This window comes from Taudactylus pleione, unplaced genomic scaffold (assembly GCF_031769625.1).
Source record: "Taudactylus pleione unplaced genomic scaffold, aTauple2 ptg001030l, whole genome shotgun sequence".
Classification (NCBI taxonomy): Eukaryota; Metazoa; Chordata; class Amphibia; order Anura; family Myobatrachidae; genus Taudactylus; species Taudactylus pleione.
The window spans coordinates 363,274-388,987 of record NW_028285431.1 but is presented as its reverse complement, the minus strand read 5'-3'; the positions used below and the strand labels follow the sequence as shown (position 1 = coordinate 388,987).

General features: G+C 42.6%; 1 protein-coding gene across 1 annotated transcript in view; it reads right to left on the bottom strand.

The window, feature by feature from the left end:
- Positions 1 to 25,714, bottom strand: part of LOC148454119 (uncharacterized) — a gene marked incomplete at its 3' end in the record, with an annotated part of 333,977 nt that overhangs the window by 124,404 nt on the left and 183,859 nt on the right. Inside the window, exons 11-14 of the mRNA XM_088461234.1 lie at positions 25,623 to 25,676; positions 25,387 to 25,431; positions 9,318 to 9,371; positions 5,888 to 5,932 (exon numbers count right to left, since the gene is read on the bottom strand). Coding sequence (XP_088317360.1) covers positions 5,888 to 5,932; positions 9,318 to 9,371; positions 25,387 to 25,431; positions 25,623 to 25,676 — 198 coding nt within the window. The remainder of the gene's footprint in view (positions 1 to 5,887; positions 5,933 to 9,317; positions 9,372 to 25,386; positions 25,432 to 25,622; positions 25,677 to 25,714) is intronic.

The window sequence follows — 25,714 nt, the reverse complement described above, 5'->3', positions numbered from 1 at the left end:
GAGTCTCACTCCACTTCAGGTCTATGGTGGAGGTCAGATGAGGTACCTACAAGTATAGTGTAAATAATGGAGGTCATTCCCCATCCAAGACATCATTTTTCAAGTGGGGTAAATTGGCAGGACCTTGAGTTGGAAGAGAGTGAACTTGAAAACATGCAAAGCACCTCGGAACTACTCTTGTGTCTGTTGCCAGAGTCTGGTAACTGGGAACCCTCTGCCCCTGCAAGAGTTGATTTCTTGAGAAGTGATTGTTGACTCTCTCGTTTCATATAAATCTAGAGAAGACTTTCTGCACTCAGCAAACGCTGACAGGAGGACAGCTATCAGGAGGGTCTGGACATAGTGCAGGAGCCCTGGGGAAAGCCATTCTGATTACAATGATCCTGTGCAGCCACGATGGTATCAGGGGTTTCCAAGAGGCAACATCTTACAAAGCTTCTTTCTGGCAGGAATAAATTATAGCATCATCCAGACAGGGCATCTAATTCCGCTATAATACCAGTGTATGAGGGGTTTGCAGATACCCCTGGTCATACATATACTGCACACGTAGCTCACGGCACACCACATGTTATTATACTATAATACCAGTGTATGAGGGGTTTGCAGATACCCCTGGTCATACATATACTGCACACGTAGCTCTCGGCACACCACATGTTATTATACTATAATACCCGTGTATGAGGGGTTTGCAGATACCCCTGGTCATACATATACTGCACACGTAGCTCACGGCACACCACATGTTATTATACTATAATACCAGTGTATGAGGGGTTTGCAGATACCCCTGGTCATACATATTCTGCACACGTAGCTCACGGCACACCACATGTTATTATACTATAATACCCGTGTATGAGGGGTTTGCAGATACCCCTGGTCATACATATACTGCACACGTAGCTCACGGCACACCACATGTTATTATACTATAATACCAGTGTATGAGGGGTTTGCAGATACCCCTGGTCATACATATACTGCACACGTAGCTCTCGGCACACCACATGTTATTATACTATAATACCCGTGTATGAGGGGTTTGCAGATACCCCTGGTCATACATATACTGCACACGTAGCTCACGGCACACCACATGTTATTATACTATAATACCAGTGTATGAGGGGTTTGCAGATACCCCTGGTCATACATATTCTGCACACGTAGCTCACGGCACACCACATGTTATTATACTATAATACCCGTGTATGAGGGGTTTGCAGATACCCCTGGTCATACATATACTGCACACGTAGCTCACGGCACACCACATGTTATTATACTATAATACCAGTGTATGAGGGGTTTGCAGATACCCCTGGTCATACATATTCTGCACACGTAGCTCACGGCACACCACATGTTATTATACTATAATACCAGTGTATGAGGGGTTTGAAGATACCCCTGGTCATACATATACTGCACACGTAGCTCACGGCACACCACATGTTATTATACTATAATACCAGTGTATGAGGGTTTTGCAGATACCCCTGGTCATACATAAACTGCACACGTAGCTCACGGCACACCACATGTTATTATACTATAATACCAGTGTATGAGGGTTTTGCAGATACCCCTGGTCATACATAAACTGCACACGTAGCTCACGGCACACCACATGTTATTATACTATAATACCAGTGTATGAGGGGTTTGAAGATACCCCTGGTCATACATATACTGCACACGTAGCTCACGGCACACCACATGTTAAATGTGAAACCAGAGAATTTACTTAATGAATCTTCCAAAGCTCCATTCAGAGTCAGTAGCTGAGAACTGTAACATGCTGTAATAATTTGGAGCACCCGGGAGACCTACAGCTGGGACGGGAGCGCAGTGTTGGCATCTTGGTAACACTCTTTTGTCTCAAACATCCAAAATGTTCCAGCCTGATTGTGTGAGTAACCCAACAGCTTGGAGAGTATAATGTGAAACGGAAGAACTTGCTGTGGACAGAGATACTGCTGTAAAAAAGACCCACTAAGGAGCAGAACACTCTGCCTATGAATATAGATTCCCATGGGGGAGCGGGGGGAGAGTGTGTGTGTGTGTATGTATATGTGTGTGTGTGTGTGTGTGTATGACACTGTTCCATACACAAGAACTCATTTTGGCATTTCAGTATGTTACATCCTGTATGTGGTAGAGTGTGCTCTGTGGTAGAGTGTGCTCTGTGGTAGAGTGTGCTCTGTGGTAGAGTGTGCTCTGTGGTAGAGTGTGCTCTGTGGTAGAGTGTGCTCTGTGGTACATAAGAATTGCCTTTAAATTAGAAAAGTGTATGTATTACATTGTGTGAATAATACGGATATCTACGGTCGTATGTGTTCAGTATATTTACACAATTGTAACAATAACAGATTAAGGTAATAATTTGAGAATGGTGAAACTGAAAACAGTTATTTGGCCAAAGTGAAGAACGATCCTTTCAGGCAGGATAGGCCTAGATCTCCATGTATGACCAGCGATACATCCGTGGGGTCTTACATACTATACATATCCCAGCTGGGACCACAACACTGTAACATACATCCCAACAGGAGTATTCCATCATGGGCTACATAGTTCTACTCTCACCTTTCCCAATCACTGTAATAATCGGTGACCACTTAAGTAAACTAAAAATATTAGACATTACTTACTAATAGACTGTACTTATTAACATTAATTACTTACTAATACTAACATTAATTACTAATAGACTTTACTTACTAATACTAACAGTCATTACTTACTAATACTAACATTAATTACTTACTAATACTAACATTAATTACTAATAGTCATTATTTACTAATACTTACTAACAGTCATTACTTACTAATACTAACATTAATTACTTACTAATACTAACATTAATTACTTACTAATACTAACATTAATTACTTACTAATACTAACATTAATTACTAATAGTCATTATTTACTAATACTTACTAACAGTCATTACTTACTAATACTAACATTAATTACTAATAGACTTTACTTATTAATGCTTACTAATAGTCATTATTACTAATACTTACTAAGTAATGACTGTTAGTATTAGTAAGTAAAGTCTATTAGTAAGTAATGACTGTTAGTATTAGTAAATAATAACAGTAATTACTTACTAATAAACTACTTACTAATACTAACAGTCATTGCTTACTAATACTAACAATACTTACTAATACTTACTAGCAGTCATTACTTTCTAATACTAACATTACTTACTAATAGACTTTACTTACTAATACTCATTATTTACTAATACGAATAGTCATTACTTACTAACAGTCATTACTTACTTATAGTCATTATTATTTACTAATACTTACTAACAGTCATTATATACTAATACTAACAATACTTACTGTACTAACAGTCATTACTTACTAATAAACTACTAAAACTTACTAACAGTCATTACTAATACTAACAATACTTACTAATACTTACTGTATTAACAGTCATTACTAATACTAACATTACTTACTAATAGACTTTACTTACTAATACTTACTAAGTAATTACTATTAGTAAGTATTAGTAAATAATGACTAAGTATTAGTAAGTAAAGTCTATTAGTAAGTAATGTTAGTATTAGTAAGTAATAACTGTTAGTAAGTATTAGTAAGTAATGACTATTAGTAACAGTCATTACTTACTAATACTAACATTAATTACTAATAGTCATTATTTACTAATACTTACTAACAGTCATTACTTACTAATACTAACATTAATTACTAATAGTCATTATTTACTAATACTTACTAATAGTCATTATTACTAATACTTAATAAGTAATGACTGTTAGTATTAGTAAGTAAAGTCTATTAGTAAGTAATTACTGTTAGTATTAGTAAGTAATGACTGTTAGTAAGTATTAGTAAATAATAACAGTAATTACTTACTAATAAACTACTTACTAATACTAACAGTCATTGCTTACTAATACTAACAATACTTACTAATACTTACTAGCAGTCATTACTTACTAATACTAACATTACTTACTAATAGACTTTACTTACTAATACTCATTTACTAATACTCATTATTTACTAATACGAATAGTCATTACTTACTAACAGTCATTATATACTAATACTAACAATACTTACTGTACTAACAGTCATTACTTACTAATACTAACAGTAATTACTTACTAATAAACTACTAAAACTTACTAACAGTCATTACTAATACTAACATTACTTACTAATAGACTTTACTTACTAATACTTACTAAGTAATTACTATTAGTAAGTATTAGTAAATAATGACTAAGTATTAGTAAGTAAAGTCTATTAGTAAGTAATGTTAGTATTAGTAAGTAATAACTGTTAGTAAGTATTAGTAAGTAATGACTATTAGTAACAGTCATTACTTACTAATACTAACATTAATTACTGATAGATTTTACTTACTAATACTAATACTTAGTAAGTATTACTAAGTAATTACTATTAGTCATTATTTACTAAGTAATGACTTAGTAAGTATTAGTAAGTAATGTTAGTATTACTAATAATTACTAAAAGTCATTATTTACTAATACCCCTTTTACACCGGAGCTAAAACCCAGGTTTTTGAAGGGTTAACCCGGGCAGCTCCCTGGTGTAAAAGGGCAGAGGGTTGGATCGCCGGGTCGAGTGACCCGGGTAACTAGCAGGGTTTAACACGGGCTTAGCCCGTGAAACCCTGCTATGGGACAGCGCACTCCGGGTCACGAAGACCTGGAGTCCGCTGATAGCCGGCCAATTGGTTCGCCTTCAGTGGCGCTTGGAGATGACGTCATCTCCAAGCATCCACTTTCACTCCGCAAAAGCCGGGTCTATGCAGACCCGACTGCGGTGTGAGCGGCGCTGACTCGGGAATATCCCGAGTCAGCGCCGGCAAAATTCCGGGTCTGATCCGGATAGGAACTTTGTTCCAACTCCGGGTCAGACCCGGAATTTAGGTGGAAAAGGGGTATAATAGTCATTACTCACTAATACTTACTAACAGTCGTCACTTACTAATACCCCTTTTACACCGGAGCTAAAACCCGGTTTATTGCAAGGGTAACCCGGGCAGTTCCCTGGTGTAAAAGGGGAGAGAGTTGGATCGCCGAGTTGAGTGACCCGGCAATCCAACCCAGGTAACTAGCAGGGTATAACAGGGGTGCAGCCCATGAAACCCTGCTGTGAGAACAGCGCACTCCGGGTCACGATGACCTGGAGTGCGCTGCTAGCCGGCCGATTGGTCTGGCTTCAGTGGCGCTTGGAGATGACGTCATCTCCAAGCGACCACTTTCACTCCGCAAAAGCCGGGTCTATGCAGACCCGACTGCGGTGTGAGCGGTGCGGACTCGGGAATATCCCGAGTCGGCGCCGGCAAAATTCCGGGTCTGATCTGGATAGGAACTTTGTTCCAACTCTGGGTCAGACCCGGAATTTAGGTGGAAAAGGGGTATAACAGTCATTATTTACTAATACTAACAGTAATTACTTACTAATACTAACAGTCATTACTTACTAACAGTCATTATTTACTAATACTAACATTAATTACTTACTAATACTTACTAAGTCATTACTTACTAATAGTACAATAAGTATTAGTAAGTATTTTAGTATTAGTAAGTATTTTAGTATTAGTAAGTACTGACTGTTAGTACAATAAGTATTAGTAAGTATTTTAGTAACAGTCAGTACTTAGTAATACTTACTAACAGTCATTATTTACTAATACTAACAGTAATTACTTACTAACATTGGGGAAATGTGCAGTAGAATCATTAGCAGAGTAAGTTGCTGTGTAACGTGCACAACAAAAAACAGATATTGTCTTCTATATTAATTTGGTCTAAAAAAAACACGGAAATAGTATTTATTACTTACTCTCAAGCCAGGAAATCCAGGAGGGCCAAGACCACCCACAGTTCCCTACAAGACATGCAAGAGGGATATTATACAGGGGCTACACTTCAACACTTCAATGTTGCACACTTTATAAAGAGCTGAAATCAAGGGCGTAGCTAGAGTGGGTGCAGGGGGTGCCATTGCTATGGGGCCCCGGGCACAGGTCATATAGTTGGCCACCAACTTCCCTGAACTGCCTGCTAAGAAATTGGGTCTGACCGGTTGCCAGGCCTAAATGGGGTGAAATGCCATTTTCTGTGAATGATGTATGTAGTGGATGTTATAGGGGTAATGGGTACTGTAAAGTGATATAATCTGAGCTGGGCACTGTAAAGTGGTATAATGTGAGCTGGGCACTGTAATGTGGTAAAATCTGAGCTGGGTACTGTAATGTGGTATAGTCTGAGCTGGGTACTGTAATGTGGTATAGTCTGAGCTGGGCACAGTAATGTGACAATGTGAGCTGGGCACTGTAATGTGGTATAATGTGAGCTGGGTACTGTAATGTGGTATAATGTGAGCTGGGCACAGTAATGTGACATAATGTGAGCTGGGCACTGTAATGTGGTATAGTCTGAGCTAGGCACAGTAATGTGACATAATGTGAGCTGGGCACTGTAATGTGGTATAATGTGAGCTAGGTACTGTAATGTGGTATAATGTGAGCTGGGCATTGTAATGTGGTATAATCTGAGCTAGGCACAGTAATGTGACATAATGTGAGCTGGGCATTGTAATGTGGTATAATGTGAGCTGGGCATTGTAATGTGGTATAATGTGAGCTGGGCACAGTAATGTGACATAATGTGAGCTGGGCACAGTAATGTGGTATAATGTGAGCTGGGCACTGTAATGTGGTAAAATCTGAGCTGGGCACTGTAATGTGGTAAAATCTGAGCTGGGCACTGTAATGTGACATAATGTGAGCTGGGCACTGTAATGTGGTATAATGTGAGCTGGGCACAGTAATGTGACATAATGTGAGCTGGGCACTGTAATGTGGTATAATGTGAGCAGGTTATGAAATTATGAAATGGGGACACTGATATGGCAGAATATAAATTAAAGGGCACTGAAATATTGCACTGTATGAACTGTGGGCACTACAATGTGGCATAATATGAAATGAGGGCATGCACTGGGACAATATGAACTGAAACACTTCAATGTGACTTAATATGTAGATGGGACACTATACAGCTTAACGTGAATTGGGGGCACTGTGTGGCATAATGTGTACTGGTAGTACTACAATGTGGCATACAGTATTAGAGGGAACTACTATGGGGCATACAATGAGCTAGGGCACTATTATGGGGCATAACATTAATACTAATACATAATACTACTATGGGGCATACAATGAGCTAGGGCACTATTATGGGGCATAACATTAATACTAATACATAATACTACTATGGGGCATACAATGAGCTAGGGCACTATAATATGGTATAACATTAATACTAATACATAATACTACTATGGGGCATACAATGAGCTAGGGCACTATTATGGGGCATAACATTAATACTAATACATAATACTACTATGGGGCATACAATGAGCTAGGGCACTATTATGGGGCATAACATTAATACTAATACATAATACTACTATGGGGCATACAATGAGCTAGGGCACTATTATGGGGCATAACATTAATACTAATACATAATACTACTATGGGGCATACAATGAGCTAGGGCACAATTATGGGGCATAACATTAATACTAATACATAATACTACTATGGGGCATACAATGAGCTAGGGCACTATTATGGGGCATAACATTAATACTAATACATAATACTACTATGGGGCATATAATGAGCTAGGGCACTATTATATGGTATAACATTAATACTAATACATAATACTACTATGGGACATATAATGAGCTAGGGCACAATTATGGGGTATAACATTAATACTAATACATAATACTACTATGGGGCATACAATGAGCTAGGGCACAATTATGGGGCATATCATTAATACTAATACATAATACTACTATGGGGCATACAATGAGCTAGGGCACTATTATATGGTATAACATTAATACTAATACATAATACTACTATGGGGCATACAATGACCTAGGGCACTATTATGGGGTATAACATTAATACTAATACATAATACTACTATGGGGCATACAATGAGCTAGGGCACTACTATGGGGCATAACATTAATACTAATACATAATACTACTATGGGGCATACAATGAGCTAGGGCACTATTATATGGTATAACATTAATACTAATACATAATACTACTATGGGGCATACAATGAGCTAGGGCACTATTATGGGGTATAACATTAATACTAATACATAATACTACTATGGGGCATAAAATGAGCTAGGGCACTATTATGGGACATAACATTAATACTAATACATAATACTACTATGGGGCATACAATGAGCTAGGGCACTATAATATGGTATAACATTAATACTAATACATAATACTACTATGGGGCATACAATGAGCTAGGGCACTATTATGGGGTATAACATTAATACTAATACATAATACTACTATGGGGCATACAATGAGCTAGGGCACAATTATGGGGTATAACATTAATACTAATACATAATACTACTATGGGGCATACAATGAGCTAGGGCACTATTATATGGTATAACATTAATACTAATACATAATACTACTATGGGGCATACAATGAGCTAGGGCACTATTATGGGGTATAACATTAATACTAATACATAATACTACTATGGGGCATACAATGAGCTAGGGCACTATTATATGGTATAACATTAATACTAATACATAATACTACTATGGGGCATACAATGAGCTAGGGCACTATTATGGGGCATAACATTAATACTAATACATAATACTACTATGGGGCATAAAATAAACTAGAGCATAAGGTGGGGCATAAATTTAACAATAGCTGCAGGAAGAGTTGCCCCTATAGAAGCATTAATGCGGCGGCCCATTCAAAATGTTGCTATGGGGCCTTCAAAGTTCTGACTATGCCCCTAGCTGAGATTTGGTTGTATATAACATAAAGTATTTATTTTTTGTTTTGTCTGGATGTTTTATTAGCTAACATCTGCAAAAAACATCCGTCTCCCATTTCCAAGCAGCGGCTAGTGCCCTATAGAGTAATGGCAGCACATCGTATACCAGGAACAACAGGGCACTTTTGCATAATTTCCTGCTTATATCCTTGCTCGCCATAGCTGGCTATAATGCTGTGTAATTGCCATTACTCTGAGAAGCTGCCGTGTTCTCGTTACAGGTCAGCACTTTACATACGACGTCAGTACAGAACATTCGTGACAATAACAAACACTTTTCACAGTTCTATTATTTCTGCAATATACTGTAATAACATACATAAGGCAGAAACTTACAGGACTTCCATCAGGACCAGGGGAGCCTCTATCGCCAAAGTCTCCAAGAAACCCCTGTCACAGACATAAAATGAAGTTAGACAAGAGTTGGGTACAATATAGCATACCAAAAATCTCTATATAACAAAGTTCCTGGTAGGAGTCTGTCTGTGCGTTCGGGCTAATCTCTTGAACCACTGTATGGCTTTTGATGTGGTTTTCACTATTCTATACAGCATTGGTTGAGAAAAATCTAGCTGTACGAGCTATTCATCTGTGATAAAAGGGAGCCGAGCAAATCGAGCAGTGCCGATTTTCGTGAAGCAGTCACAGAAACAAATCTTGCACCAAGCTGCTGTAGAGGAGCTGCCCTTGGCGCTGAAACAGCAAGAGAGCATCTGGAGGCTTTGGAAGAAAGTAAGTCATAGAAAAAACTGTTGTGCTGTGTGAGTGCCTGACTGCTGCTGCTGCAGGGGTGCGCTCTGATTGGCACTCTGAGACAGTGAGAGCCAGTCAGAGAAAGCAATGTGACCTGTTGCTTAGCAGAAGCCTAGAGAGAGAAGGGAGTCAGAGACTAAGCAGGGTCATGTCTGAGGCAGACAGAGTGAGAGACAGCTTCCAACGAACCAATGACAATGCCCTGATGCAGATACTGTAGCCAGGAACGAGCCAGGGGAGGCATAACTATCAGGAATTTAAAAAAAAAAAAACACCATCAGAACGCCATCAAACGATTTCAATTTGATGGCGACAAACTTTGGACCACCCCGTCAAATTGTAAAAACACTACCATTGGAATGAAAACATCCATGGTTAGTCACCATCGGATTTTGCTGTCCATCCCTATGCTGAACCTGGAGGCGGACTCCAGTCACCACCACTCCACCATGAAGTGCTCCCTCTCCAGCCTGATGTTCCCACACTGCCACGCGATCACGGTGAACAGGAGGCACCTTCCATGGAAGTCAACGCTGTTCTCGGACAGGGGAACCATGGAGAGGAAGCTCAACAGGAAGCCCAGGAAATACAGGGTACATTGTGCAAAGAGGACATTGCTCATCGCCATGTTCAGCAGCCGAGGAGGGGTGCGCATGGAGGCTGCGGAAATATGCACAGGTGTCCCAGCCCTAGGATCATGCTGCTGATTATGCGAAAAGACAAGATGTTATATACTGTAACTATTCTTACTATCACACTGTCATTCATCTGGCAGCCCCATTATTACTGTACAGCAGCAGGCGCAGCGTATGATGGAGCCGGGTGTCACACTAAGACGTTATATACTGTAACTATTCTTACTACCACACTGTCATTCATCTGGCAGCAGCATTATTACTGTACAGCAGCAGGCGCAGCGTATGATGGAGCCGGGTGTCACACTAAGACGTTATATACTGTAACTATTCTTACTACCACACTGTCATTCATCTGGCAGCAGCATTATTACTGTACAGCAGCAGGCGCAGTGTATGATGTAGCCGGGTGTCACAGTGTAAGACGTTATATACAGTAACTATTCTTATTACCACACTGTCATTCATCTGGCAGCAGCATTATTACTGTACAGCAGCAGGAGCAGTGTATGATGGAGCCGGGTGTTACAGTGTAAGACGTTATGTACTGTAACTATTCTTACTACCACACTGTCATTCATCTGGCAGCAGCATTATTACTGTACAGCAGCAGGAGCAGCGTATGATGGAGCCGGGTGTCACAGTGTAAGACGTTATATACAGTAACTATTCTTACTACCACACTGTCATTCATCTGGCAGCAGCTTTATTACTGTACAGCAGCAGGAGCAGTGTATGATGGAGCCGGGTGTCACAGTGTAAGACGTTATATACTGTAATGTAACTATTCTTACTACCACACTGTCATTCATCTGGCAGCAGCATTATTACTGTACAGCAGCAGGAGCAGCGTATGATGGAGCCGGGTGTCCCAGTGTAAGACGTTATATACTGTAACTATTCTTACTACCACACTGTCATTCATCTGGCAGCAGCATTATTACTGTACAGCAGCAGGAGCAGCGTATGATGGAGCCGGGTGTCCCAGTGTAAGACGTTATATACTGTAACTATTCTTACTACCACACTGTCATTCATCTGGCAGCAGCATTATTACTGTACAGCAGCAGGCGCAGCGTATGATGGAGCCGGGTGTCACAGTGTAAGATGTTATGTACAGTAACTAATCTTACTACCACACTGTCATTCATCTGGCAGCAGCATTATTACTGTACAGCAGCAGGCGTAGTGTATGATGGAGCCGGGTGTCACAGTGTAAGATGTTATGTACAGTAACTATTCTTACTACCACACTGTCATTCATCAGGCAGCAGCATTATTACTGTACAGCAGCAGAAGCAGCGTATGATGGAGCCGGGTGTCACAGTGTAAGACGTTATATACAGTAACTATTCTTACTACCACACTGTCATTCATCTGGCAGCAGCATTATTACTGTACAGCAGCAGGCGCAGTGTATGATGGAGCCGGGTGTCACAGTGTAAGACGTTATATACTGTAACTATTCTTACTACCACACTGTCATTCATCTGGCAGCAGCATTATTACTGTACAGCAGCAGGAGCAGCGTATGATGGAGCCGGGTGTCCCATTGTAAGACGTTATATACTGTAACTATTCTTACTACCACACTGTCATTCATCTGGCAGCAGCTTTATTACTGTACAGCAGCAGGAGCAGTGTATGATGGAGCCGGGTGTCACACTAAGACGTTATATACTGTAACTATTCTTACTACCACACTGTCATTCATCTGGCAGCAGCATTATTACTGTACAGCAGCAGGAACAGCGTATGATGGAGCTGGATGTCACAGTGTAAGATGTTATATACTGTAACTATTCTTACTACCACACTGTCACTCATCTGGCAGCAGCATTATTACTGTACAGCAGCAGGAACAGCGTATGATGGAGCCGGATGTCACAGTGTAAGATGTTATATACTGTAACTATTCTTACTACCACACTGTCATTCATCTGGCAGCAGCATTATTACTGTACAACAGCAGGCGCAGCGTATGATGGAGCCGAGTGTCACAGTGTAAGACGTTATATACTGTAACTATTCTTACTACCACACTGTCATTCATCTGGCAGCAGCATTATTACTGTACAGCAGCAGGCGCAGTGTATGATGGAGCCGAGTGTCACAGTGTAAGACGTTATATACTGTAACTATTCTTATTACCACACTGTCATTCATCTGGCAGCAGCATTATTACTGTACAGCAGCAGGAGCAGTGTATGATGGAGCCGGGTGTCACAGTGTAAGATGTTATATACTGTAACTATTCTTACTACCACACTGTCATTCATCTGGCAGCAGCATTAGTACTGTACAGCAGCAGGAGCAGCGTATGATGGAGCCGGGTGTCACAGTGTAAGACGTTATATACTGTAACTATTCTTACTACCACACTGTCATTCATCTGGCAGCAGCATTAGTACTGTACAGCAGCAGGAGCAGCGTATGATGGAGCCGGGTGTCACAGTGTAAGACGTTATATACTGTAACTATTCTTACTACCACACTGTCATTCATCTGGCAGCAGCATTATTACTGTACAGCAGCAGGAGCAGCGTATGATGGAGCCGGGTGTCCCAGTGTAAGACGTTATATACTGTAACTATTCTTACTACCACACTGTCATTCATCTGGCAGCAGCATTAGTACTGTACAGCAGCAGGCGCAGTGTATGATGGAGCCGGGTGTCACAGTGTAAGACGTTATATACTGTAACTATTCTTACTACCACACTGTCATTCATCTGGCAGCAGCTTTATTACTGTACAGCAGCAGGAGCAGTGTATGATGGAGCCGGGTGTCACAGTGTAAGATGTTATATACTGTAACTATTCTTACTACCACACTGTCATTCATCTGGCAGCAGCATTAGTACTGTACAGCAGCAGGCGCACAGTGCGACCTCGCCGCGCCATCATTTCCTTCCTATCTCTGGGCTGCAGATTGCAGATGACATCACCCTTTTGCTTTGATAAGACAGAATATAATGTTCTGCCTGAGAACAGCTGTTGGAGGGGAATTAAGGCCTCATGTTCCTCAGAAGTCCTATAAAGCGCTGGCTAATTGCTTTCAGGACCACAGAGAGTGACTTAGTGACCTTATATTGGGCCACACTGCGCCTTAGTCTGAACTGGACGTCAATAAGATATGCATCTTATATTGGCTGCATCATACACTTTTGTTATTGCACTTGTGCGTCTTAAAATGGGCGTGTACATGCGGGCAGTGCGTGCAGACCTGGCGAAAGTACAGTCAGACCGCGGTGTCAGCGTGTCATCATGAATAATGAATTGCAACTAAAATAAAGTGGATCCACTCAGAAGTACATTGAGAACTGCTATCATCTTGTTCCCGCACATAAAACACATCTTGTCGCTAAAACTGGCAAATTCGCCATCAAATCACAGCATGCGTAAGTGCACCTCTCTTCTGCCTACCACAGAGGCAGCCATTTTGTTGGAGGGATCTATATTCATGAGGATGCAGCCAATGATCTCACTATGAACCAATAACGCAATCACAATATCTATAAGGCGTGGCCAGTCACTCGTCGCCACCAAATAAATGTAACCTAAATATAGATCATATTCTAAACCAGTGTTTCCCAATCTCATTCCTCAGCATAGTTCCATATCTCCTAGTTCGCGCACAGGTGTACTCATTACTGGCTGACACATTTCCCAGGTCACCCAGCTGGTGCACAGGTGTATTCATTACTCACTGACACATTTCCAGGTCACCCAGCAGGTGCACAGGTGTATTCATTACTCACTGACACATTTCCCAGGTCACCCAGCAGGTGCACAGGTGTACTCATTACTGGCTGACACATTTCCCAGGTCACCCAGCAGGTGCACAGGTGTAGTCATTACTCACTGACACATTTCCCAGGTCACCCAGCAGGAGCACAGGTGTATTCATTACTCACTGACACATTTCCCAGGTCACCCAGCTGGTGCACAGGTGTACTCATTACTCACTGACACATTTCCCAGGTCACCCAGCAGGAGCACAGCTGTACTCATTACTCACTGACACATTTCCAGGTCACCCAGCAGGTGCACAGGTGTATTCATTACTGGCTGACACATTTCCCAGGTCACCCAGCAGGTGCACAGGTGTATTCATTACTCACTGACACATTTCCCAGGTCACCCAGCAGGAGCACAGGTGTACTCATTACTGGCTGACACATTTTAAAAGATCCACAGGTGGAGCTAATTATTTCACTTGTGATTCTGCGAGGAGACCTGGAAAACATGCACGGTTAGCGCTCCCTGAGGAGTAAGGTCCTTATTTATCAAAGAGTTTTATCATTCCCAAAGAGTGATAAAACTGGCTGCGTACGATGACAGCGCTCCGGCCAATCAGCTCCCTACTGTCATCTGTTTGAAAAAAGACTGCAGGGGATCCTTATAGGAATTAATGGCTCATACTTTAAATAATACATGTATTAATTTAAAAACAAATGTAATATATATATATATGTTTTCCATGAAATTGGAACTGGAAGCAGAAGTGGTTTCCAGTTCAAATACACATGTGCAGAAAGTCCCACTATCACTAGTACTATCACCAGTGCTGGCCGCCAGGCGTTGTACATCGCTCAGCTGCACTGGGGAAGCTGTCTGAGTACTATCACCAGTGCTGATGCGCCAGGCGTTGTACATCGCTCAGCTGCACTGGGGAAGCTGTCTGAGTACTATCACCAGTGCTGGCCGCCAGGCGTTGTACATCGCTCAGCTGCACTGGGGAAGCTGTCTGAGTACTATCACCAGTGCTGGCCGCCAGGGGTTGTACATCGCTCAGCTGCACTGGGGAAGCTGTCTGAGTACTATCACCAGTGCTGAGCCGCCAGGCGTTGTACATTGCTCAGCTGCACAGGGGAAGCTGTCTGACTACTATCACCAGTGCTGGCCGCCAGGCGTTGTACATCGCTCAGCTGCACTGGGGAAGCTGTCTGAGTACTATCACCAGTGCTGAGCCGCCAGGCGTTGTACATCACTCAGCTGCACTGGGGAAGCTGTCTGAGTACTATCACCAGTGCTGAGCCGCCAGGCGTTGTACATCACTCAGCTGCACTGGGGAAGCTGTCTGAGTACTATCACCAGTGCTGGGCCGCCAGGCGTTGTACATCGCTCAGCTGCACTGGGGAAGCTGTCTGAGTACTATCACCAGTGCTAGGCCGCCAGGCGTTGTACATTGCTCAGCTGCACTGGGGAAGCTGTCTGACTACTATCACCAGTGCTGGCCGCCAGGCGTTGTACATCGCTCAGCTGCACTGGGGAAGCTGTCTGAGTACTATACAGCTATCCAGCACTAACAGCCTAAAATACCATGGAAGAACAGGTTATACAGTGCTGGTATCTCACGTCTCGGTCACAGTAAGGGACACACATAGCAGATGCACTGGTAAATGTTACAGAACCCTTTCATACTGCATCATTTTATATTATTAGCCGGTGGCTCTTTAAGAGATTGGGGAAAAAGAGAACAGCTGAGGTTCAGAGGGTGCTACTGTCACACACACCCTGATCCGCGCTCTCACCAGCAGCTTCTTCAGTCTTTTGTGTGAAAACAAATCAGCTATTTATTTTTTCAAGAGCAGCTTTGGGAACGTCTGAATCACACTGTACAGATCCTGAACTAAGGTGAAGGTTTAGAAGATTTTGGCAAAACTCATCTCAACTTTTATCGAAACCATGTGTTCCCCGCGTTAATTCTGCTTAATAGCTGAAACACTACTGAGGCCCTTAACTAAACTCTGCAATTCTAATTACAATGATTTCAGTACAACGTGTATTTGCATGTGTGTGTAAGTGCATAGCATCCGACGACGAGCCAATGGTATCTCTGTTGGTGTCTCAATCAAGACATGCCATTAGCATCAGTCCCCTATGTGGGGGGTACTAGAGATAAGGCTGTACCATAGGAATAGGAGGGAAGTGATATATATACAGTATGGTGGATCAGTCCCCTATGTGGGGGTACTAGAGATAAGGCTGTACCATAGGAATAGGAGGGAAGTGATACACATACAGTATGGTGGATCAGTCCCCTATGTGGGGGTACTAGGGATAAGGCTGTACCATAGCAATAGGAGAGAAGTGATACACATACAGTATGGTGGATCAGTCCCCTATGTGGGGGTACTAGAGATAAGGCTGTACCATAGGAATAGGAGGGAAGTGATACAGGTACATTATGGTGGATCAGTCCCCTATGTGGGGGGTACTAGAGATAAGGCTGTACCATAGGAATAGGAGGGAAGTGATACACATACAGTATGGTGGATCAGTCCCCTATGTGGGGGTACTAGAGATAAGGCTGTACCATAGGAATAGGAGGGAAGTGATATATATACAGTATGGTGGATCAGTCCCCTATGTGGGGGTACTAGTGATAAGGCTGTACCATAGGAATAGGAGGGAAGTGATACACATACAGTATGGTGGATCAGTCCCCTATGTGGGGGGTACTAGAGATAAGGCTGTACCATAGGAATAGGAGAGAAGTGATACACATACAGTATGGTGGATCAGTCCCCTATGTGGGGGTACTAGAGATAAGGCTGTACCATAGGAATAGGAGGGAAGTGATATATATACAGTATGGTGGATCAGTCCCCTATGTGGGGGTACTAGTGATAAGGCTGTACCATAGGAATAGGAGGGAAGTGATATATATACAGTATGGTGGATCAGTCCCCTATGTGGGGGTACTAGTGATAAGGCTGTACCATAGGAATAGGAGAGAAGTGATACACATACAGTATGGTGGATCAGTCCCCTATGTGGGGGTACTAGAGATAAGGCTGTACCATAGGAATAGGAGAGAAGTGATACACATACAGTATGGTGGATCAGTCCCCTATGTGGGGGTACTAGAGATAAGGCTGTACCATAGGAATAGGAGGGAAGTGATATATATACAGTATGGTGGATCAGTCCCCTATGTGGGGGTACTAGTGATAAGGCTGTACCATAGGAATAGGAGGGAAGTGATATATATACAGTATGGTGGATCAGTCCCCTATGTGGGGGTACTAGTGATAAGGCTGTACCATAGGAATAGGAGAGAAGTGATACACATACAGTATGGTGGATCAGTCCCCTATGTGGGGGTACTAGAGATAAGGCTGTACCATAGGAATAGGAGGGAAGTGATACCCATGACTCCATATAACCCTACCCATGTATATACCCATGACCCATATCACCCCATGCAGAACCCCATGCAGCCAGACGCTGGATGCATGCGCACAATGCGAAAATCGTTCGGATACGAGCAAACGCATTCTATCGATCGGGTCTGAATCAGGTCCACAGAGCAGAAAGAATGTAATTGGACACATACAGACACAACTACGACTTACATCTAAATGGTAAAAACAAACAAATAACACAAAGAATGCAGACACAATCTGCCGCTAGGTCATTTCCTGCAATACAATCTGATTGTAATTTGTAACATTTGTGGTGCATTTACTCTGCAACCTACACAGTTCTATTATTCGTATATATATATATATATATATATATATATATATATATATATATATATATATATATATATACACACACACACACATATACACACATATATATATACACACACATATATACACACATATATATACACACAGGCTCAGGAGCTAGTACCCAGACTGAATAAGGATTTCCGTCGTTTAGACTCAATGTTTTAAATCTATTAAGTAGAATCAGCAATTCCCTGGGCCTCTCCCCCACACAGCCCCCTTCCATTCCACTCATTAAACGGTTTAGCAGATCTCCGCTTAGCGACTGACCGGGGAAAGCTTGGCGACCATGTGTGTGTTTGTAACTAATAGTAATGTGTCACTGACCAGCAGCAATCCAGATACGAGGGACTCGTCCTATAGCAAAATGTATCATGGCCAAATCTCCAAAAGATAAGACTGTCCCTGGAGAGCGGAGACCGTTCCCAATCATGCAGATATGAATGACACGGGCGGCAGTAGATCAGGTTTTCTACTACAGGTTGGAGTCTCCCATATCCAAATACGGCATTTTTTTTGGCATGACTGAGATAATGAAACCTTTGATTTTTGATGGTTCAATGTACACAAACTTTGTCTAAGGCACAAATTATTATAACTATTGTATAAGATTACCTTCAGGCTGTGTGTATAATGTGTATATGAAACAAATGAATTTCATGTATGTACACAAACTTTGTTTGAGCCACAAAATTATTGAAAATATTGTATAAAATGAGCTGCAGGCTGTGTGTATAAGATGTATATAATGACCTGCAGGCTGTGTGTATAAGGTGTATATAATGACTTGCAGGCTGTGTGTATAAGGTGTATATAATGAGCTGCAGGCTGTGTGTATAAGGTGTATATAATGAGCTGCAGGCTGTGTGTGTATAAGGTGTATATAATGAGCTGCAGGCTGTGTGTGTATAAGGTGTATATAATGAGCTGCAGGCTGTGTGTGTATAAGGTGTATAGAATGAGCTGCAGGCTGTGTGTGTATAAGGTGTATAGAATGAGCTGCAGGCTGTGTGTGTATAAGGTGTATAGAATGAGCTGCAGGCTGTGTGTATAACGTGTATATAATGACCTGTATGCTGTGTGTATAAGGTGTATATAATGACCTGCAGGCTGTGTGTATAAGGTGTATATAATGACCTGCAGGCTGTGTGTATAAGGTGTATATAATGACCTGCAGGCTGTGTGTATAAGGTGTATATAATGACCTGCAGGCTGTGTGTATAAGGTGTATATAATGACCTGCAGGCTGTGTGTGTATAAGGTGTATATAACACATAAATGCATTCTGTGTTTAGATTTATTTCCCATTCCCAATATATCTCATGATATGCAATTATTCCAAAATAGAGAATATTCCGTTATCCAAAACACCCCTGGTCCCAAGCATTTTGGATATGGGAGACTCAAGCAGTAGTGCATTTCATGGTGTGTCCCTACTTTCTCCGGGGACTAGGGAGTATATTTACTGTACTAAAGATCGATTTTGGATTCTGTTCGATTTGCCATTCAATTTTGGTTAGATTTCCATTCCATTTTGATATTGGAGATTTATTAAAGCCAAAATCGAATGTCAAATCGAACAGAAAACTGAATTTCACTCAAAATCGGATATAGGCAAAACATGTTTACCCATAGTTGAATATAGGATCCCTCCATTTACTAATACCCCTTTTACACCTAAATTTCGGGTCTGACCCGGAGTTGGAACAAAGTTCCTATCCGGATCAGACCCGGAATTTTGCCGGCGCTGACTCGGGATATTCCCGAGTCAGCGCCGCTCACACCGCAGTCTGGTCTGCATAGACCCGGCTTTTGCGGAGTGAAAGTGGATGCTTGGAGATGACGTCATCTCCAAGCGCCACTGAAGACAGACCAATCGGCCGGCTAGCAGCACACTCCAGGTCTTCGTGACCCGGAGTGCGCTGTTCCCATAGCAGGGTTTCACGGGCTACGCCTGTGTTAAACCCTGCTAGTTACCTGGGTTGGATTGCCGGGTCACTCGACTCGGCGATCCAACTCTCTCCCCTTTTACACCAGGGAACTGCCCGGGTTACCCTTGCAATAACCCGGGTTTTAGCTCCGGTGTAAAAGGGGTATTAGTAAGTGACGACTGTTAGTAAGTATTAGTAAGTAATGACTGTTATACCCCTTTTCCACCTAAATTCCGGGTCTGACCCAGAGTTGGAACAAAGTTCCTATCCGGATCAGACCCGGAATTTCGGGATATTCCCGAGTCAGCGCCGCTCACACCGCAGTCGGGTCTGCATAGACCCGGCTTTTGCGGAGTGAAAGTGGACGCTTGGAGATGACGTCATTTCCAAGCGCCACTGAAGCCGGACCAATCGGCCGGCTAGCAGCGCACTCCAGGTCTTCGTGACCCGGAGTGCGCTGTTCCCATAGCAGGGTTTCACGGGCTACGCACGTGTTATACCCTGCTAGTTACCTGGGTTGGATTGCCGGGTCACTCGACCCGGCGATCCAACCCTCTCCCCTTTTACACCAGGGAGCTGCCCGGGTTAACCCTTCAAAAACCCGGGTTTTAGCTCCAGTGTAAAAGGGGTATAACATTCAATTTGCAAATCGAATGTAAATCGAACTTCAAATCTCCAAATGAATAGAATAATGAAAGACAGTCAATTTGAGCTTCTAAACACAATTCTTTTGGCTGGAAATGGATTATGATGCCTTTAAAAGTTCCCAAAAGCAAGTGGGGCAGCCTGACAGTAGGAATAATGGCTGCTCAAGGCTACGCCGTGCACCTACCTGCGGTATCAGGGGCGTAACTAGCTCTTTGGAATTATTTGTATATACACACACACACACACAGTCAGGTGCATAAATATTGGGACATTGACAGAATCTTCATATTTTGGCCTCTAATCACCACCACAATGGCTTTGAAATGAAACAAACAAGATGTGCTTTACCTGCAGACTTTCAGATTTCATTTGAGGGTAATTACATCCAAATCAGGGGAACGGTGTAGGAATCACAACTGTTTCTATATGTGCCTCCCACTTTTTAAGGGGCCAAAAGTAATGGGACTATCAACTAAAAAGCTATTTCATGGACAGGTGTGGGCTATTCCCTCGTTATTTCATTATCAATTAAGCAGGTAAAAGGTCTGGAGTTGATTCTAGGTGTGACATTTGCATTTGGAATCAGTTGCTGTCAACTCTCAATATGAGATCCAAAGAGCTGTCACTATCAGCTATATATATATATATATATATATATATATATATACACACACACCCCTACCCCCCCCCCAAAGAACCGGCACTCAATTGGCCGCTGGCACTGGCTATAACTTGCTTGGGTGCCTTCCTCCAGGGCATCAAAGTTACCATGTAACATCCAGAAATAATGCATAGGTGTCACTCCAAGGCTAGTAAATGACACAGGTGTATTTCAAATTGACGTTTCGGGGTAATTCACCCCTTCATCAGGACAACTGACTGCCACACACACACACACACACACGTGTATTTAAGATGAGCATATTATTTTATGACGAAATTATAAATCACTTTCACTTCTCTAAAGTGTGCACAAAAGTTCCCAATTTCTTCCCCTGTTAATTGGTGTGCATGTGATACATTTGGCCCAGTAGGAAGTGGAGTTCGATTTTGCATTCTATTTTAATGGGGATTTGAGGTTCGATTTTGGAAGGGATCTCATAAACTGAACACAAAATCCCTTCTTAAAATCAACCAAAATCAAATTAGATATGAAAATCTAATGCAAAATCAAATATTAGTAACACTACTTTTATACCTAAATTCCGGGTCTGACCCGGAGTTGGAACAGGGTTTTTAACCGAATCAGACCCGGAATTTAACCGACACCGATCCAGGAAATTCCCGAGTCAGCGCCGTTCACACCGGAGCCGGGTCTGCAGTCATCTCCAAGCACCACTAAAGCCGGCCAATCGGCCTGGGATGCAGCGCGCTCCAGGTCATTGTGACCCAGAATGCGACATTTACACTGCAGGGTTTCACAGGTTATTCCCGTGTTAAACCCTGCAAGTTACCTGGGCTGGATTAGCGGGTCATTCCACCCGGAAATCCAACCCTGTCCCCTTTTACACCAAGGAGCTACCCGGGTTTAGCTCTGGTGTAAAAAGGGGTATATATGACGGATTTGTTAAGGGATTTTGCAGTTCGATTTATATTCGATTTCAGTCGATTTTATCGATTCACAAAATCGAATACCAAATCGAACTTAAGTAAATTTACCCCTAGGTGTGCACAGAGGGGGAAGGGTCTGAGGGGGAGAACTATGCAAAATTCTAAATGTCATATCAAGTCCTTCTTCATTCCACTTTAGTACCAACAATTTCATTGTATAAAACTTTTCTGCTTTTATACTAATATACGGTCACATTTAGGTACACTTGTGGCTTGCGGTAATTGTGCGAGAGGCCGGTTACCGGGACTGTGATACTTTTGTGTATAAAGTGGCAATTCATGAGGACTAATGGGGGTTTCATAGCTGGGCTTGGGCTGGACTTCAATCCCGTACGTGCTGCGATTGTCTTGTGATTCCGCACGCACAGAGGATCCATTCGCAGAGTGAGTGACAGGTAGTCAGCGCTTGGTGGAGGTAACGGGGGGTGGTCAATTAAACGCAGGCGTGTCTGACCGTTTAAATGCCGTTATGTGCATAAATTAGCCCTTGCGATCTCCTACGCAGCATGAGAGCCCTCATAGTGTCAGGAGAGCTGAAGAGTCAGACCTGCCGCAAGGGCCAGATGGGTGCTCGATCTGCGTCAATGTTACAGATATTTGCGCAGGTGAGTGACATCGGACGCAGATGAGAAGGCAGCAGTGGGCGTCCCTATGCTCGGGTAATCTTGGAACTATTAGCATATTTTTGCAGCTGCGTTCCGTGCGAAATCGCTGCTGTGGTCGCATTAGCGTTCATCTCTGAATGAGGCCCTCAGTTATAGGTACATACTGGCAGGCAGGTACATACAGTACAGTTCTGATTTTCAAGGGGCAGTCCAGATTTTCTGAGCCCAAATCAGTCCAGGCCCAGATCCAGCTGTCATATTGCCCACATCTGTCCTTCCCACAACTTCAGGTCTGTTCACTATATAAATGTTTGACTGGTTTGTATATATTGTTTATTACACTTGTATCTAGTGATCATTCTAGCACCCAGCTCCTGTCACACCCCGTGCAGCTCCTCTATCCTGCCTGGGGTGTCGCTCTCTGCTCTGGTGCTTCTAGTACACTCAGCTGATGCATCTAACTGCTGCTCTAAAGACCAGACTGTGCTAGAAGCACCGGAGCAGAGAGCGACACACCAGGCAGGAGAGAGGTGCATGGGGTGTGACAGGTGCAGGGTGCTAGAATAATCACTATGGGGTAAATTTATCAAAGGTCGATTTTACATTTTGAGTGATTTGAGGTGCGATTTTCATTCGATTTGTATTCGATTATGCTTTTGGGTTTTTATTAAAGGCCAAATCGAATGTAAAATCGAATTTCAAATCGGATTTTTAGTCAAATCGGCCTCAAATTGACCATCGGAAAAACATTGGTACTTTTACATAGCCCAACACACAAAACCCTTATTTACTATCGTTCGATTTGAAATAGACCTCAAAATCGGACTTCAAATCCCCAAATGAATAGACCTGCTTCATGCTTTCGATTTGAGCATGAGCAGGTCGGATTCACACAGATGTATGCAGATATGTATTTGACTGGAAAAAGTAATTAAACAGCTAAAAGCCAAAAAAAAATTACGTGAGGTCCCCCCTCAAAACAGAACCAGCCCCAGACTGTTCAAACCTGGTCTGGTTGACTAAGTACAGGGAAAAAATTACGTAGGGTCTCCCCGTACTCAGTACAACCAGCACAGGGCTATAGGAACCCGGGCTGGTTCTGGAATTACAGGGAAAAATTTGTGTAGGGTCTCCCTGTAATTCACAGAACCAGTCCTGGACCCTTTCTAACGGGGGACTGATGCCACAGCCAGGGGAGCCCTATCACCGGACCCCCCAGCCGCAGCATCAGCCCTGAGCGCTAGTCAGCCCAGGCAAGGGATACCTGGGGAGTTGGAGATCCCTCCAATAAAGGGGTCTCCCTCTCCAGGGCACCCCTAGCCTAGGCTGATAGCCCGGGGCTATCCCCGCCACCCCTGGGCGGTGGGTGGTGGGTTGATTGTGTCAATGTAGTGTAAAAAAAGAATATGTTTAACATTGTCTTAGAACTGCAGGTCCCAGCAAGCCTCCCCCACATGCTGGTTCTTGGAGAACCACAAGTACCAGCATGCGGGGCATTAAGGGCCCACTGGGACCTGTAGTTCACCTGTAAAGAAATGTTGAAAGAAACACACACACACACACACACACACACACCGTACACAGTAAAGTTTTAATCCATACATATATATATACACACTCACACATACTCACCTATATTACCTGGAGTGGTCCCCTTGTCCAGTAGGCATCCATGGGTCTTCTTAAAATAACAAAACAATAAACGCGACCCTCGTACTAAGCAATAATCATCCTAACAAGGATGATTATTCCTTCCCGAATGAAGCGCACAGACGCGGCTTCCTCCTTTGAAGGTCCGGGTCTGAGCGTTCATTGGCTGAGAGAGGTCAGGCGCCGCCTCTCAGCTAATGAACAGCTCCCTCCATTGAACTCAATGGTGGGAACCGCAAGATAAACTTTAGTTACCCTACAGCTCCCACCATTGAGTTCAATGGAGGGAGCCGTTCATTGGCTGAGAGGCGGCGTCTGACCTCTCTCAGCCAATGAACGCTCAGACCCGGACCTTCAAAGGAGGAAGCCGCGTCTGTGCGCTTCATTCGGGAAGGAATAATCATCCTTGTTAGGATGAATATTGCTAAGTACGAGGGTCGTGTTTATCGTTTTGTTATTTTAAGAAGACCCATGGATGCCTACTGGACAAGGGGACCACTCCAGGTAATGGCGGTGAGTATTGTGTGAGTGTGTGTATGTATTAAACTTATACTGTGTAAGGTGTGTGTGTTTCTTTCAACATTTCTTTACAGGTGAACTACAGGTCCCAGTGGACCCTTAATGGTTCTCCAAGTACCAGCATGCGGGGGAGGCTTGCTGAGACCTGCAGTTCTACTGTAAAGACAATGTTTATAGTCTTCTATTTTTACACTACACTAACACAATCAACCCGCCACCCACCGCCCAGTGCGTGCGCACTGCCCGGCCATCAACCCGCTGAATCAGGCCCTAAGTCTGTTAGTGTGAGGGGTAGAACTGTATTAGGGCTCTAGTGTGGGAGGTAGAACATAAGAAGTAGTAACTACAGTATATGTACAGTATATATATTAGTCACAGTTTAAAGAAAACACAATATTTTTATATAAGGACAAAGTTTATTTCACTAACACAATGAAACTATAATTTGTTAATGAAGAATACGATTCATGCTTGAAATACAAATTTAGTTATATGAAAGTCTGAAATATCATCAGTTGAGGGTCTTACCTGCCCGCCTTTGGCTCCTGTCTTTCCGGGTGGTCCTGGCGCTCCCTATGGGCAGAAAACATGTATTTAGACTTTATTTTCAGGAGCTGAATTGATCTTGGATGTTAAGTGGAGACGTATTCACAAACTGTGTTTCTTTATATGGAGAGAACATTTGTCCCATTTGCTGCGCTTGGTTTAGTACAGAGAGATATTTCATTACAATATGACGTTAGAAATGATTGAATTAAACCTACTCGTTCTCCTTCGGGTCCGGGAGGTCCTGGCACCCCAGCTATTCCTATAAAGCCCTGAAAATAAATACAGAACTTTTATTGCAAGTTTAAAC